This window comes from Peromyscus eremicus, chromosome X (genome assembly GCF_949786415.1).
Source record: "Peromyscus eremicus chromosome X, PerEre_H2_v1, whole genome shotgun sequence".
Lineage (NCBI taxonomy): Eukaryota > Metazoa > Chordata > Mammalia > Rodentia > Cricetidae > Peromyscus > Peromyscus eremicus.
Window position 1 is genome coordinate 115,967,636 of NC_081439.1, and position 13,631 is coordinate 115,981,266.

Sequence of the window (13,631 nt, forward strand, 5' to 3'; positions counted from 1 at the left end):
ATATTGCTGTTTTTCAAATGATGCTGTGACTTCTTGAAATGTCAGTCAATTTTGGTAACATACCGAGACAAGTATAGTATCATTTTCTCCTAAGTCAGTAAGACAGTTGCATTCTTGAGGGAGAATATTTAATATATATTAAAATCATATAAAATATTTTATAAAGCAAAGTTGAAATCAAAGGGTGGGCAATCACAAGCAGTTTTTCACCTATGTGAATTTTGGATGGGACATTTGAAAGGTGTGGGGCATTGCACAAGTATCCTCTGTTCTCTTTTATGTAGATCTCCCTATGCACTGCAGGACACCTGGCTTTCTAAATGCCAGTAGCAGCCACATGTTTTCATTATGCCCTGTAGGGGGTGCTGCTCTTCCTGTTGAGAACCACTGGACTAACCATCAAATTCCCTACAAAATTGAGTCTCTGTGTAATTTCTATTGACTATGACGCATCACAGGGTACTCTACTATGGATAAAGAAGTCTTTGTTTCCACCTTGTTGCTGTGTTACTGTTACCACCATTAAAGACCAATTTGCCATATATTATTTTATGAGAATTGCTAGCTTACAAAGATTTTGATACTTTGGGATGGAAAGACCAAGAATAATTCATTAATTTTAAGCAGATAAAAAATATGTTCTTTGTTACTTAGTTATCTTTTTGTGTTTGTAATTTTGTTCTCATGTGCCTTAGATTTTTAAAATAGTTTATTTTTTTGGGGGGGGGGAGATGACTAATACATGTTATGACCTATTATTTCCAGCAGATGGCAGTGTTTGGTGCAAAAACGATGCTTAAACACTGTTGCTGTCTTGGCTGAAATTTTCCCAGTTTTTTTTTTTTTGTTGTTGTTTTTTTTTTTTTTTATGGGATCTTGTGTAGTGCAGGCTGCCTTGAACTCAACTATGTAGCTGGGGATAACCATGAATTTGTAAGTAGCAAAGTTGTTGAGTTTTAGTAAAACAAGTTGTCTTTTAACTTAAATAATATTTATAATGGCTGTATGTTTGCAGGCGATGTATATAGGGAAAGTGTAAGAAAATTCTCTACCTTTATTCACTTATCCCTGATTTCTCTTTCTGAAAACATATCTTTGCTTTTTCTAATTTATCCTTCCAGAAAAATATTTGCATTTGCAATATGGGTATATCACTTTCTGGGGTGAGGGGAATAAGATTTTAAAACTTAAAAAATGATTATTGTGTGTGCATGGCGTGTGTGTGTGTGTGTGTGTGTGTGTGTGTGTGTGTGTGTGTGTGTGTGTGTGTGGGGGTTAGAGTACCACTTGGTGAAGTCTGTTCTCTCCTTTCCCTGTACCTGGGCTCTGGGAATCAAATTCACTTTGCCTGCTCGTGCAGCAAGCTCCTGCTGGCTTCAGAATGTAATTTTGCCATATGTACTTCTCACCTTTCTAAAGTTAGTTCTGTCTCAGAACTGTCACTCATCAATGCATTTCATTCTTTCTACTGCTAGTGCAGATCACTATCATGTAGTCTTATCCTGAAGAGCATTTTTGGTTGTGGGTATTTAATTTCCCAAATGTTACAGTGAGTCATTATGTAAAGGCTTATGCACTTTTGCAATTATCCTAAGAAGTTACAGTGTAAATGGAAATATGTCAGGATAAAAGGGAAAAAGGGAGTATCTGATGGGTTGGGGACTACATAAAAAAGAATAGCAGAAACATGCTATTTTGTTGGATAGCAACAACTTTCTTTCTACTTCTTTCTTTTTCCTTTCCCTTTTTGTTTTTTGAGACAGAGTCTTTTTATGTAACCCTGGCTGCCCTGGAACTCACTATACATACAATGGTGGCCTTGAACTCACAGAGATCCACCTGCTTTTGCCTCCTCCCTACTTCTTTCTTGTAATGAATTCAAGCATTACTGAGTAAAAGCAAGCTTAAAATGTAATGGTAGATTCCATGAAGCTGGAAGTAAAGGGGCAAAAGCCCGTGCAGAATAGGCTTCTATATGCTTCTGAGTAACAAATCACAAAAGGTCAGGTAAAGTTTAGTCATTTCATTTTATATCTTCATTTTAGAAAAGCAGTTCTACCGAGTGGTCTTCTGAATGGGATTATGACTTAAAGTCTACAGCCGAGATGAACCTTCATTGGATTAGGTAAGCACTCCATAAAATAAAGACAAAGTAGCTCCAGGAGAGCAAACATAAATGATGTTTTTCCTCAAATTTGTAGGTGGGGGTGGGCACTGGGGATGAGCCTGGAATCTTGCACATGCAAGGCAAGTGCTCTACTACTCAGTTGGCTCTTCCTCCTAGAAACAGCCTTTTGCTATTATTATTTGGAGACAGTCTCCTGTATCCCAGGTTTACCTTGAAGTTGCTGTATAGCCAAGGATGGTTTTGAACTCTGGGTCCTCCTGCCTGTTTCCCCCCAGGGTTAGGAGACTTGTTTTTAAGTTGAGGTATTTTGTCACTACTGATGATACTGAGCAGCATTTCTTTGGGGCTAGTTTCCCCTCTTGTTTTCGTCTATCTTCTAACATATCTGGTGAAAAGAAATATATTTTACATACATTAATGTTTATGCTGAAGGGAAAGGAAGCTGTGATGCCATAGATACTGTGTCTTCATGTAGACAACATGGGAGTTGGTGGGCAAAATATGACTGTGGAAGCAGGCTTTATGCAATGGATGAAAACCAGAGTTGGGCACAGTGACACACACTAGTAACCTCAGCACTTGGAGGACAGAAGCAGGAGGATAGGCTAGACACCTTGTAAGAAATAGACAGGAAAGAAAGAGACAGACAGCAAACAAAATGGGAAAGAAGTCTGTCTGTGGACTCAGATGGTCTGAGCAAACCAAGAATAAGAGAATGTAAGCAGCTAGGTAGAGGAAGGTAGGAATGTCATGAAAAACTGGAGGAGAGAGAGAGAGAGAGAGAGAGAGAGAGAGAGAGAGAGAGAGAGAGAGAGAGAGAGACTGAAAGGATGAGTCAATAAACAATGGACGTGATCCTGCACATTCCCAACTTCTCCTTTCTCGCCCCCTAGGCCCCCTAACATGTCCCCATCATTCTTCATGTCTTCTCCTTTTTTTGTGCTAATAACCTACTGAGTACAATTAGTGCTGATTGTTAGAATGTTGACTGATCTTGTTACTTGATCTCGGGTAGGTAATCATAGCTTCAGTGAGTTTTGGTACAATGGCTATGCACCTTCTGGCCCAATGAAAGCTAGTCAGTAGGGAAGAAATTTTCAGGTCAGTTCAGACCTGATGAACTAACAGCTTTCAAAGTGGCCATCTCATCAAGGCAGCTTATACAAACAGGAGGATTGTATGCAAATAATGTCTGCCAGTGGAGTCCATTTATTCAACAGGATTTTCTTTTAGTTCCTGATATCCTGAGTACCACTACAGTCTCCAAGTGGTTAATGAAGTAGAAAGGCCTCTGCTTAAATGAAGCTTCCATTGTAGTATCTTCCATGTAAAAGATCTTGATTTTTTCAGAATCAGACAACATAATTGAAAATCTGACCATGGAAGGAGCAATTTTGAGGGATGGACAAACTGAGTCCACAATGATTGGGGTTGTTAGAAAGAGCTGACAATGGGACAAGGAAAAGTGAGCAACTTAGGAGATTATGTAGAGAAGAAATGAATGTATATACTTAGTATTTGTTCCCTCATTCCTGTTTCCTATAGTAAAGCAACTGAGGGCAGAAGAAAGCTGTACAAGGAAACTGAAAGTAAGGAAAGGGCTGATATCGTGATACAGTATTTGCAAAGTGGAGATTCTTCTTATATCCCCACTGCCTTTAAAATGAGGCTAAAGTCTTCCCCACGTGTAGTTGCACACACTGAGATTCTAGCACTGATGGAGTTGGGTCGTGATTTTGAGGTCAGCTTGAGCTACAAAGCAAGATCCACCCTGTCACAGAAGAAAGGAACTGAGGGAGAGAGAAAATGAATATGGTTTTATCTTTACGCATATTCTTCACATTCCTCTACCATACAGTAAATTTCTAGAGAAGTCTTTTGTTTAGAAAGCTCCCACCCGGCGGTGGTGGTGCACGCCTTTTATCCCAGCACTCAGAAGGCAGAGCCAGGTGGATCTCTGTGAGTTCGAGGCCAGCCTGGGCTACCAAGTGAGTTCCAGGAAAGGTGCAAAGCTACACAGAGAAACCCTGTCTCGAAAAACAAAACAAAACAAAACAAAACAAAAAAAACTCCCTATGTTGATCAAGCCACACATACCCAGAAGTCTCCTTGCAAAAACATTTGTTTGTTATCTTTTATTTTTACACACACATGCGTGCATGCACATTTACACACACGCACATATACACAAACACAGAGAGAGAGACAGACAGACAGAGAGACAGAGAGAGAAAGACAGAGACAGAGACAGAGAAATAGAGAGGGACTGAGACAGAGACACAGAGAGAGACACAGAGAAACAGAAACATAGAGACAGAGACAGACACACAGAGATTTAATGTAACACAAATCTTAAACAGTTTCATTAATTAAAAAAAATGGAACCAGATAGTGTGGTGAAAGCTGAAAGATCAGAGAAGCAGAATAAGCCATAGCCAACCTCAACTCGCCAACTCCTCAGCTGATCCTGTTTCCATGAATCCTCAGACTGAAAGCCTCTGAGTCCTCACCCCTGAGGGTCTCAGTTGAACTGCTGCTTAGTTCCTGTCTCCTCACGCCTTATATACCATTCTCCTCCCAGCCATGCCACTTCCTGGGATTGTGAGCTTTCCAAGCAAAGGCATGAGATCTCAAGTGGTGGGATTAAAGGCATGTGCCACCATGCCTGACTCTGTTCCCAGTGTGACCTTGCACTCACAGAAATCCAGACAGATCTCTGCCTCCCAAGTGATAGGATTAAGGGTGTGTGCCACCACTGTCTTGCCTCTATGTCTAATGTAGTGGCTGGCTCTCTCCTTTGACCCCCAGATAAGTTTATTAGGGTACACAATATATTGGGGTACACAACATATCACTACAATTTTCTATTTTTTAAAAGACAACATCTCTTAGACTAGGTGGTTCTTGAACTTATAACCTTGCTTCTACCCCCAAATGCTGGGGTTACAGGTATACATATCCATGCCTGTCTTATTCTCACTCTGTAGTATAAGCTGATCTTGAAAGTTCCCACTCTCCTGCATACTGGAATTATAGGCCTACATCACTGCTCCTGGCTTATATATTTTATTTTAAATCTACAAATAGTAATTGTATTTTTTTACAGGGACAGTGTGACATTTTAGTGCATGTATATTGGGGTAATTGGAATATCTCTTACCTCAGATACATGTTATTTTATTTTGGGGGGAGCATTCAAAATCATCTCCTGATTTTGAAATATACAATAATTCTTGTGAACCATATGTATCTTACTGTTCTTTCTTTTGATTTCTCAGTAAAATAGTGCTATCCTTTTTATTAACCAGTAATTTTTTAAAATATTTTTTATTTAATAAATTTTCTTTCCTTTTACACACCAACCCATGTTCTCTCTCCCTCCTCTTCTCTCACTCTCCCCCCCCACCTACTCCCATCACCTTCTCATAGAGAGTAAGGCCTCCCTTGGATAGTCAACACAGGCTGGTGTACCAAGTTGGGGCCAGACCTAGCCCCACCCCCACTCCCACTGCATCAAGGCTGAGTAAGGCATCGCACCATAGGGAATGGGCTCTAAAAAGCCAGTTCCTGAACCTGGGATAAGTCCTGGTCCCATTGCCAGAGGACCCACAAACACATCAAGCCATGCAACTTTCACCCACATTCAGAGGGCCTAGCTTGGTCCCATGCAATTGTTTTAATCATGTGTAGATTTGACTGGGGGTTGGAGATGGCAGAAGACATTGGTTTTGATTTTAGGTTTTTAAAAAATTTTTAATTTTAGAAACAGTAGTAGTTGATAGATAGGGAGTCCTTGAAGTTTTTGCTCTGACTCTTGCAAATATAAAAGTCTTAGTCTATTGGCTAAGATGTCAGGAAGCCTGTGACTCCTAAACTTCAGCTCACAGTGCCGTGCTCCAAAATGAAGTTTGTGATACTGATTTTACTTCTTATTTCTCCTTGGGGACAGATTTTTTAATTATTTATTTTTTGCCACAATTTCTGCAGGAGATCAAGCCAGCCCAAATCCCAGCATGGATGAGAAAGAGACTTACAGAGTTCTCCCTCCTGTTGAGGAACTATTGGTGATGGGTGGCTGCTGGGGGAGGCTCAGTCAGTTTTCTTTGGAGATGTGGCACTTGAGAGGCAGTACCAAGTGGACTCAGTGGGAAGAAAGAACACATGGTGGTGGGGAGATACAGGAGGAAGTTGGAAGGCAAGGAGTGGGGGAGGACTTGATCAAAGCACGTCAATAAAATTCTTAAACCAAAAATTAAAGATCATTTATTTATCATTCATGCATGCATGTGGATATCAGTGGACGATTTATGAGAATCAGTTCTTTGTTTCAGTATGTGGGTTATAGGGATCTAATTTGGGTCTTAAGGCTTCACAGCAAGTGTCTTTACCTCCTGAAGTATCTTGGTGACCTGATGTTTTGAAAAATTCTGAAATAAAGCCAGATGTGGTGACTCATGCTTATAAATGTAGCACTTCAGGAGTATGCCAAGGCTGGCCTCAAACTTCTGATTCTCTGTCTCAGCCTCCTAAGTGTTAGAACCACAGGAGTGTACAAATATGTCTGTCTTCAATGCATTTAGTCTTTGAATTTAACCTTAGAAAATAGATAGGCTGAGTGATAATTTTGGATGTCTTTCTTTTATAGCTCACGTATTTTCTATTCAATGTTCAATTAAACAATTTGAAATCAATTGTGATTAGTGGCACAAGTCCCTCACAAGACTGGGCCTGTCAACATCCTGTCCCAGGCAGGAAAAGGCTCATGAGCAGGACTTCTTCCCCTAGATCCATAGGCAAATAATGATAGCTCACAAAGCCCTTCTCTTCCCTGAGTGTCTGTAGGTAATTAATGGTTGCTGGGGGAGAAGATACTTTTTTTTTCAGTGTGTAGCCAGTGCTAAGGAGACTATACTTCCAGGTCTCCTTGTCCCTTACCCAGGATCCTATAAGCAACCTTAGTGAAATTCACAAATGAATGAATGAATGAATGAATAAATGAATGAATAAATAAATAAATAAAATAGAAGAGAAACTAGGTAGGAAGAGGAGGGGGATCAGTGGGAGTAGAAGGGAAACAGTAGAATGTAATGAGGTGAACATTCTAAAATTACATTATTATATGTGTGTGTGAAATAAATTTAAATTTCAACTTCTCAAAAACCACAAAACAAATAAATTAGAAATAAAAAGAAATTTAACTTTTGTAAAACTTTTTTTTAATTGCATTTGTCTTAGTTGCTTTTTTATTACTGTGAAGACACACCATGACCAAGGCAACTTATAAAGAAAGCATTTAATTGGGGGCTTGCTTACAGTTTCAGAGGTTAGTCCATGACTATCATGGTGGGCAGAGAGGCATGGTGCTGGATCAGTAGCAGACAGCTTGGACTTTATCAGCAGCAGACAGCTTAGACTTTATCAGCAGGTTGGAGTAACTGGGTTTGGCATGGACTTTTAAAACTTCAAAGCCCACTCCCAGTGACACACCTCCTCTAACAAGGTCACACTTTCTAATCCTTCCACCAACTCAGAACTAATCATTCAAGTATATGTGCCTTTGGAGGCCATTCTCATTCAAACGACCACAGTCACTTATTTTTATTTATTTGTGTGGTATGTGTGTGGGGTGGGGGAGACACTCAGAGAGAGGAGGAAGGAGGGAGAGAGAGGGGAGAGAGAGAGACAGAGAGACAGGGGAGAGAAAAGAGAGATATTGATTCAGAGGACAACTTGAAGATGTCAGTTCCCTCCTTCAACCATATGGGTTCCAGGGATAAAATCCAGGCTCAGTCTTGGTGGCAGGCACATTTACCTGCTGAGCTACCTTGCCAACCCTAACTTTTTTTTCTTTCCGAAATTTTCTAGACTAGTAAACTCCTTTTTTGTGGTACTTTCCTTGTGTGGACTGGTGATTATCATCATTTTAAAGGGTATCTGTAGAGATATTGCCAAATACAGTGGAACAAAACTTTCTGTAAGTAAAAATTGCACATTTTAATTCAACTTGATATATATTCTGCTTGGTTGTCAGTTATTGAATTTTTACTTAGAGTATAGTACCTTGTCTATAACACATTGCTGCTGTATATTATAACAGTGATTCTCAGCCTTTCTAATGCTGTGACCCTTTAGTTCAGTTTCTCCTGTTGTGCTGACCCCCAACCACAAATTTAGTTTTGTTGCTACTTCATAACTATAATTTTGCTACTGTTAGGAATCATAATGTAAATATCTGTGTTTTTCTTTTTTCTTTGATTTTTCGAGACAGGGTTTCTTTGTGTAGTTTTGGTGCCTGTCCTGGATCTCGCTCTGTAGACCAGGCCTGGTTCTGCTTCCTGAGTGCTGGGATTAAAGGCATGCACCACTACTGCCCTAATATCTGTGTTTTTCAATCGTCCCTGTGAAAGATCCCTTTGACTCTGAAGGGGTTGCAACCCATAGGTTGAGAATCACTGAATTATACAGTCAAAGTATAGAGTTGTATAGATTTGTTTCAAAGTGTAAGTTTATTTAGAGACTTGTTTGCCATCAACTCTGGTTATATTTTGCATATGTTTCTGATGGCTAAACATATCATTTTAAGAAACTCTTAATTGGCTTGAAACATGAGATAGAAATATCAAATCTTGCAAGGTAGTATAATTTATGTTACATTATATTTACTGTTTTGGTTCTTGTAAATGTTTGCATATTGATGAATTTTAAATTTCTATGAATCTGTTGAGTTTCTTAGGTTAAATAATTTTGCTTTCTTTGTGAAAATACAGCAAACTGTGTGTTTTATATAATTAACACACCCCTCTAATGCAAAACATAATTTAAGAGAGTGATTTATTTATGTAGCAGGCTCACATAGCATCCAGAAGGCTGCTGAATCCATAGCCATTGCTTTCCAGTTAGTTTGTCTTGAGTGGAAAATTCCATTTCCTGTAACTTGTCATATTAACTTACATGTTTATTAAAGAATTTCTCACATGCAGGTATACAACCGGAGGCAGTTTGGATGGAGGATGATTTATGGGAGTGTATTCATGCCCCCAGAACATGGAATGTTGCTGTCAGTTCTTCTTGGTCAAGGAACACAAGTTTTCATAATGACATTTTTTTCTTTATGTGAGTACATTCAAGTATATCTTAAGTATTTGTAGTGAACTGCTGACATGTGTTAGACTTTAATTCATAAATACAAAATGAACTTGAAAAATGTACCCTCAATTGCAGTAAAATTCATGTTTTTTAGTACTTATATTTGTGTTTTTTCAAATTCTGGATGTGAGTTTGAGGATGTTCCTATATCAGTTCTAAATAATTTGTTTAAAAGCTTCAGCACAGCCAGACATAGCGGCACATGACTTTAATCCCAGCACTTAGGAGGCAGAGACAGGCAGAACTCTGTGAATCTTAGACTAGCCTGGTCTACAAGAGTGAATTCTAGGACAGCCAGAATCCGTAGTGAGACCCTGTTTCAAAACAAACAAACAAAAAACAAAACCAAATTAAAAAAACAAAAACTCAGCACATATTTCTTACCTTATAAGGTAGATGCACTATTGAAAATTGGTATGAATAGAATATTTTCAGTGGACTGAGGAAACACCTGAAACAAAAGCTAACATTTTGAAATACCATGGCAAGCTTAAGCGCAGGGTTTTGATTTTTCTGGTTGTTTTTTTAGGCAAGGTTTATCACTGATCTGGAACTTGACAACTAAAGTAGGCTGACCAGCCAATAAACTCCAGAGTCATCTGTCTACCTCTGTAGAGCTGGGATTATAAAGTGCATCACAATGTCCACATTTCCACATTTTTTTTTTTTTTTTTTTTGCCGAGGCAGGGTTTCTCTGTATAGCCTTGGCTGTCCTGGAACTTGTTTTGTGGATCAGGCTGGCCTTGAACTTGAACTCATAGAGATATGCCTGTCTCTGCCTCCCAAGTGCCAGGAGTAAAGGTGTGTGCCACTACCACTGCCTGGACTTCTTTTTTTATAATTTATTTTTATTTTATGTTCATTAGTGTTATGCTTCCATGTATGTCTGTGTGAGGGTGTCAGACCCCCTGGAACTAGAGTTATAGACAGGTGTAAACTGCCATGTTGGTGCTGGGAATTTAACCTGAGTCCTTTGGAAGAGCAGCCAGTACTCTTAACCACTGAGCTATCTCTCCAGCTCATATCCAATGTTTTTAGCACATATTCTTGGTATTGAACTTGGGTCTTTATACTTGCAAGGTAAGCACTTTGTAGACTGAACTATGGCCTCGGCCTACAAGTACAGATCTTTAAGTGTATAAATGAAATGGTATTCTTATTTTTCATTTTTTAATCTGGCGTTTACTTATTTAGAGTTTCATGTAGCTGAGGATAAAATTGAACTTATAATACTCTTTCCTCCTCCTCCCAAGTGATATTATAAATAGACAAGTGTCACCACAACCAGTTTATGAAACTCTGGGGATCAAACCTAGGGCTTAGTACCTTCTAGGGAAGAGCGCTGCTAACTGAGCTATAATCCCCAGGCTTCTTTTTTTATTATTTGAGACAGGTTCCCATGTAGCGCTGACTAGTCTAGATCTCTCTGTGTAGCCAAGGACTTGTTCTCCTGATCCCCTTGCCTTCACTTCCCAAATTCTGGGACTCCAGGTGTGTGCTACCATGCCCAGCTTCATTACTGCATCGGTAGTAGTCAGTCTAGCAATGACCTACGAACATGTGCTGTTTTAATTTATGAGCTCAAAATGGAGCTTATCACGGTTTGATAGCCAGAGCAATGATTTTATGAGCAAAGTTGTGCAAAAAAAGGCTTATTAGATGTTTCAGAGGTCAATGATAATTTTAAAAGTCCAATTTGAGGGCACTTTCCACCCCCCCCCCCCCGAAACTGTCTTACTTTGATATTTTTATTCCTTGCTTTGACAAAATACAAAGAAAAGAAATTATTTTTTGTTTGTTTTTGAAGACAGGGTTTCTGTGTAACAGCCTTGGCTGTCCTGGAACTCGTTCTGTAGACCAGGCTGGCCTTGAACTCACAGAGATCCGCCTGCTTCTGCCTCCCTAGTGATGAGATTAAAGATGTGTGCCACCACTGCCAAGCTGAGAAAAGAAAATTTTGAGGGGAAAGTAATTTGCTATTCTTGGGGTGACTATTTGGACAGGGAAGGAGAAACAGTGTATGATTTTGATCTAGTGAAATTAAAGACTAATTCAACTATCAAACTTCCATATACTTTTACCTGAAAATCAAATCTTTTCACTTGAGAAACTGTCAAGGGAAGTAGATAACTTAATATTGTTTGTTTGCAATATGATTTAAGTACTTCCCTTAGAACATTTACTTGTGTTTCGTTTTACATAATGCTTTAATGGGGGTAATGCTTAAATTCCTAGAAAATCTGGAGGCTATTCTCATGTAGTTCTCATTTTATTTTTCTGCCTTTAGTTCTGGCTGGCCTTGGTTTTCTTACCCCTGCTGATCAAAGTGCTTTAATGAACTATGCTATTGTGCTGTGGCTCTTACTGGAAATCCCTGCTGGATATGTGTCTGCCAAAATGTACAAGAGTAAGCGTTACTACTGTTATTATTTCAGAAAATTGGTGTGTTAAATGTAGAAATTAAAAGGCCTTAAAGAAAAAGATCAGAAAAAATTATAAGGAATTTTAGTCAACATACTCAGTTGTAATTTTGTACTGATTACACTACAGTACAAGAGTAATGTACTGATTACATTACAGTATTTTTTAAATTTAATTTTAATTTTTTGAGATAGGGTTTCTCTGAGTAGCCCTAGCTGTCCTGGATCTCACTCTGTAGACTAGGCTGGCCTCAAACTCACAGAGATTCACTTGCCTCTGCTTCCCAAGTGCTGGATTAAAGGCGTGTGCCCCCACTAACCAACTACACAACAGTATTTATAAAATGGTCCAAATCAAGGCATTTCAGTAACTCTTCTGTTTTTTGCTTCCTCAGCATTTAATGGTAGAAACTGGAAGATGCATTTTATGCTGACATCATTGTTATTTCCTGGGTTAGTATCTCATATTCTCTTCTCCATATACCATTATGTTCTTTCTTAGGTTTCATCTTGGAAAAAACATTGTACACTATAATGAAGAGTAGGAAGGAGTTGAATGACCACTATGTTTCCTGTAGCTACAGTATTCCCTTACTTTTGTGTCTGCATTCTTTCTATCTTCTACATTTTAACTCTAGTACAAAGAGATGGCAATTGTACTGTTACATGTTCCAGTTTCATCTTTGTTTTTGAAGCAGATTCTGTCAATGCTTATCATAGTTAAACATCTTGCATTACACATCATACTGTAGTGACAATTTACTCATGGCATTTTGTTATTCTCCTTGTTGCTGCCTTCAGTGATTATTTTTTCCTGTCTTTCCTTGTCACTGTAGCATCATTAGTGATAGTTGTAGGTACATTCACAGTCAGTGTGGAGGTGGGGCTGCTGCTATGCAGTGGCTGTGAGAGTAGTTCATTCAGTCTCTTAATGACTCTGTGTGAGTGTGTGTGTGTGTGTGTGTGTGTGTGTGTGTGTGTGTAGCTGAGTGTCCCTTTATGTCTTAGCTGGTTCTCTTCTCACAATACTTCACTAATAAAGTTGGAGATTGCTTAGGATTTTACCTCCATATTTCTTGAAGTTTTTGTCTTAGTTTGGGCTGCCACAACAAAATGCTATAAACTAGATAATTTGAAAAACAGAAATGCACTTTTACACAGTTCTGCAGGCAAGTGAGTTTGAGGGTGCTAGCACAATTGTGCTCTACTGAGTGCTGTCTTTCTGGCTTTAAAAGAGCCAGCTTCTCCCCAAATCAGAGAGATTAGGAAGGAAGATTAGGGAAGGGGAGGGAAGGAGGGCTGTTCTCTGAGATCTCTTCTTTTAAGCTCGTAGGGTTCCACATTCACAATCACATCTAAACCTAATTATGTCTCAAAGGGCCCATCTACCAATAGAACATTGGTGGCTAGTACTTTAACATATCAATTTGGGAGAACACAATTCAGTGCACATCACATTTTTAATGCCAAGGAAAAATATTCCTTGGTATGTTTTGAAAGGTGATCTTTTATTTGTAAGGAAAACAGTATTGGATTGTATCTTAATTGTATTCTGGTGCTATAATTCCTATTTACTTAAAAACCATGTCTTTAAAGCTACAGGTGTATTACAACAGAAGAAGCACTCTTATCCTGAAAATACTATAGAGCGGATATGAGTGAAGTATACAGTGTGTTCTGACTAGTGGTAGAAAGACAGCAAACATTAACAGGGCTGGGACTCAGCATAGTACCATAAATGATATACTTCAGTGATGCTGTCAGTAGATAGATAATCAGTTTCATCTATATGTAACTTGTTTACTCTAAACTCAAGAGAAAAGGTTAAGATCATTGCAACTTTAAACATTATAAAATTACACATCATATCTATATTCCTCAGAATTTTTGACTGACTTAATTAGCATAATGAATTGCTTCTCATCTTCTCCTTGAAT

General features: G+C 38.8%; 1 protein-coding gene across 1 annotated transcript in view; it reads left to right on the top strand.

Moving 5' to 3' along the window:
* The window catches only part of LOC131899607 (transmembrane 9 superfamily member 2-like), a 77,855-nt gene that overhangs the window by 22,878 nt on the left and 41,346 nt on the right, over positions 1-13,631 (top strand). The window contains exons 8-12 of the mRNA XM_059251110.1: positions 2,046-2,125; positions 7,994-8,102; positions 9,109-9,241; positions 11,562-11,681; positions 12,090-12,147. Of these exons, the coding sequence (XP_059107093.1) occupies positions 2,046-2,125; positions 7,994-8,102; positions 9,109-9,241; positions 11,562-11,681; positions 12,090-12,147 (500 nt within the window). The remainder of the gene's footprint in view (positions 1-2,045; positions 2,126-7,993; positions 8,103-9,108; positions 9,242-11,561; positions 11,682-12,089; positions 12,148-13,631) is intronic.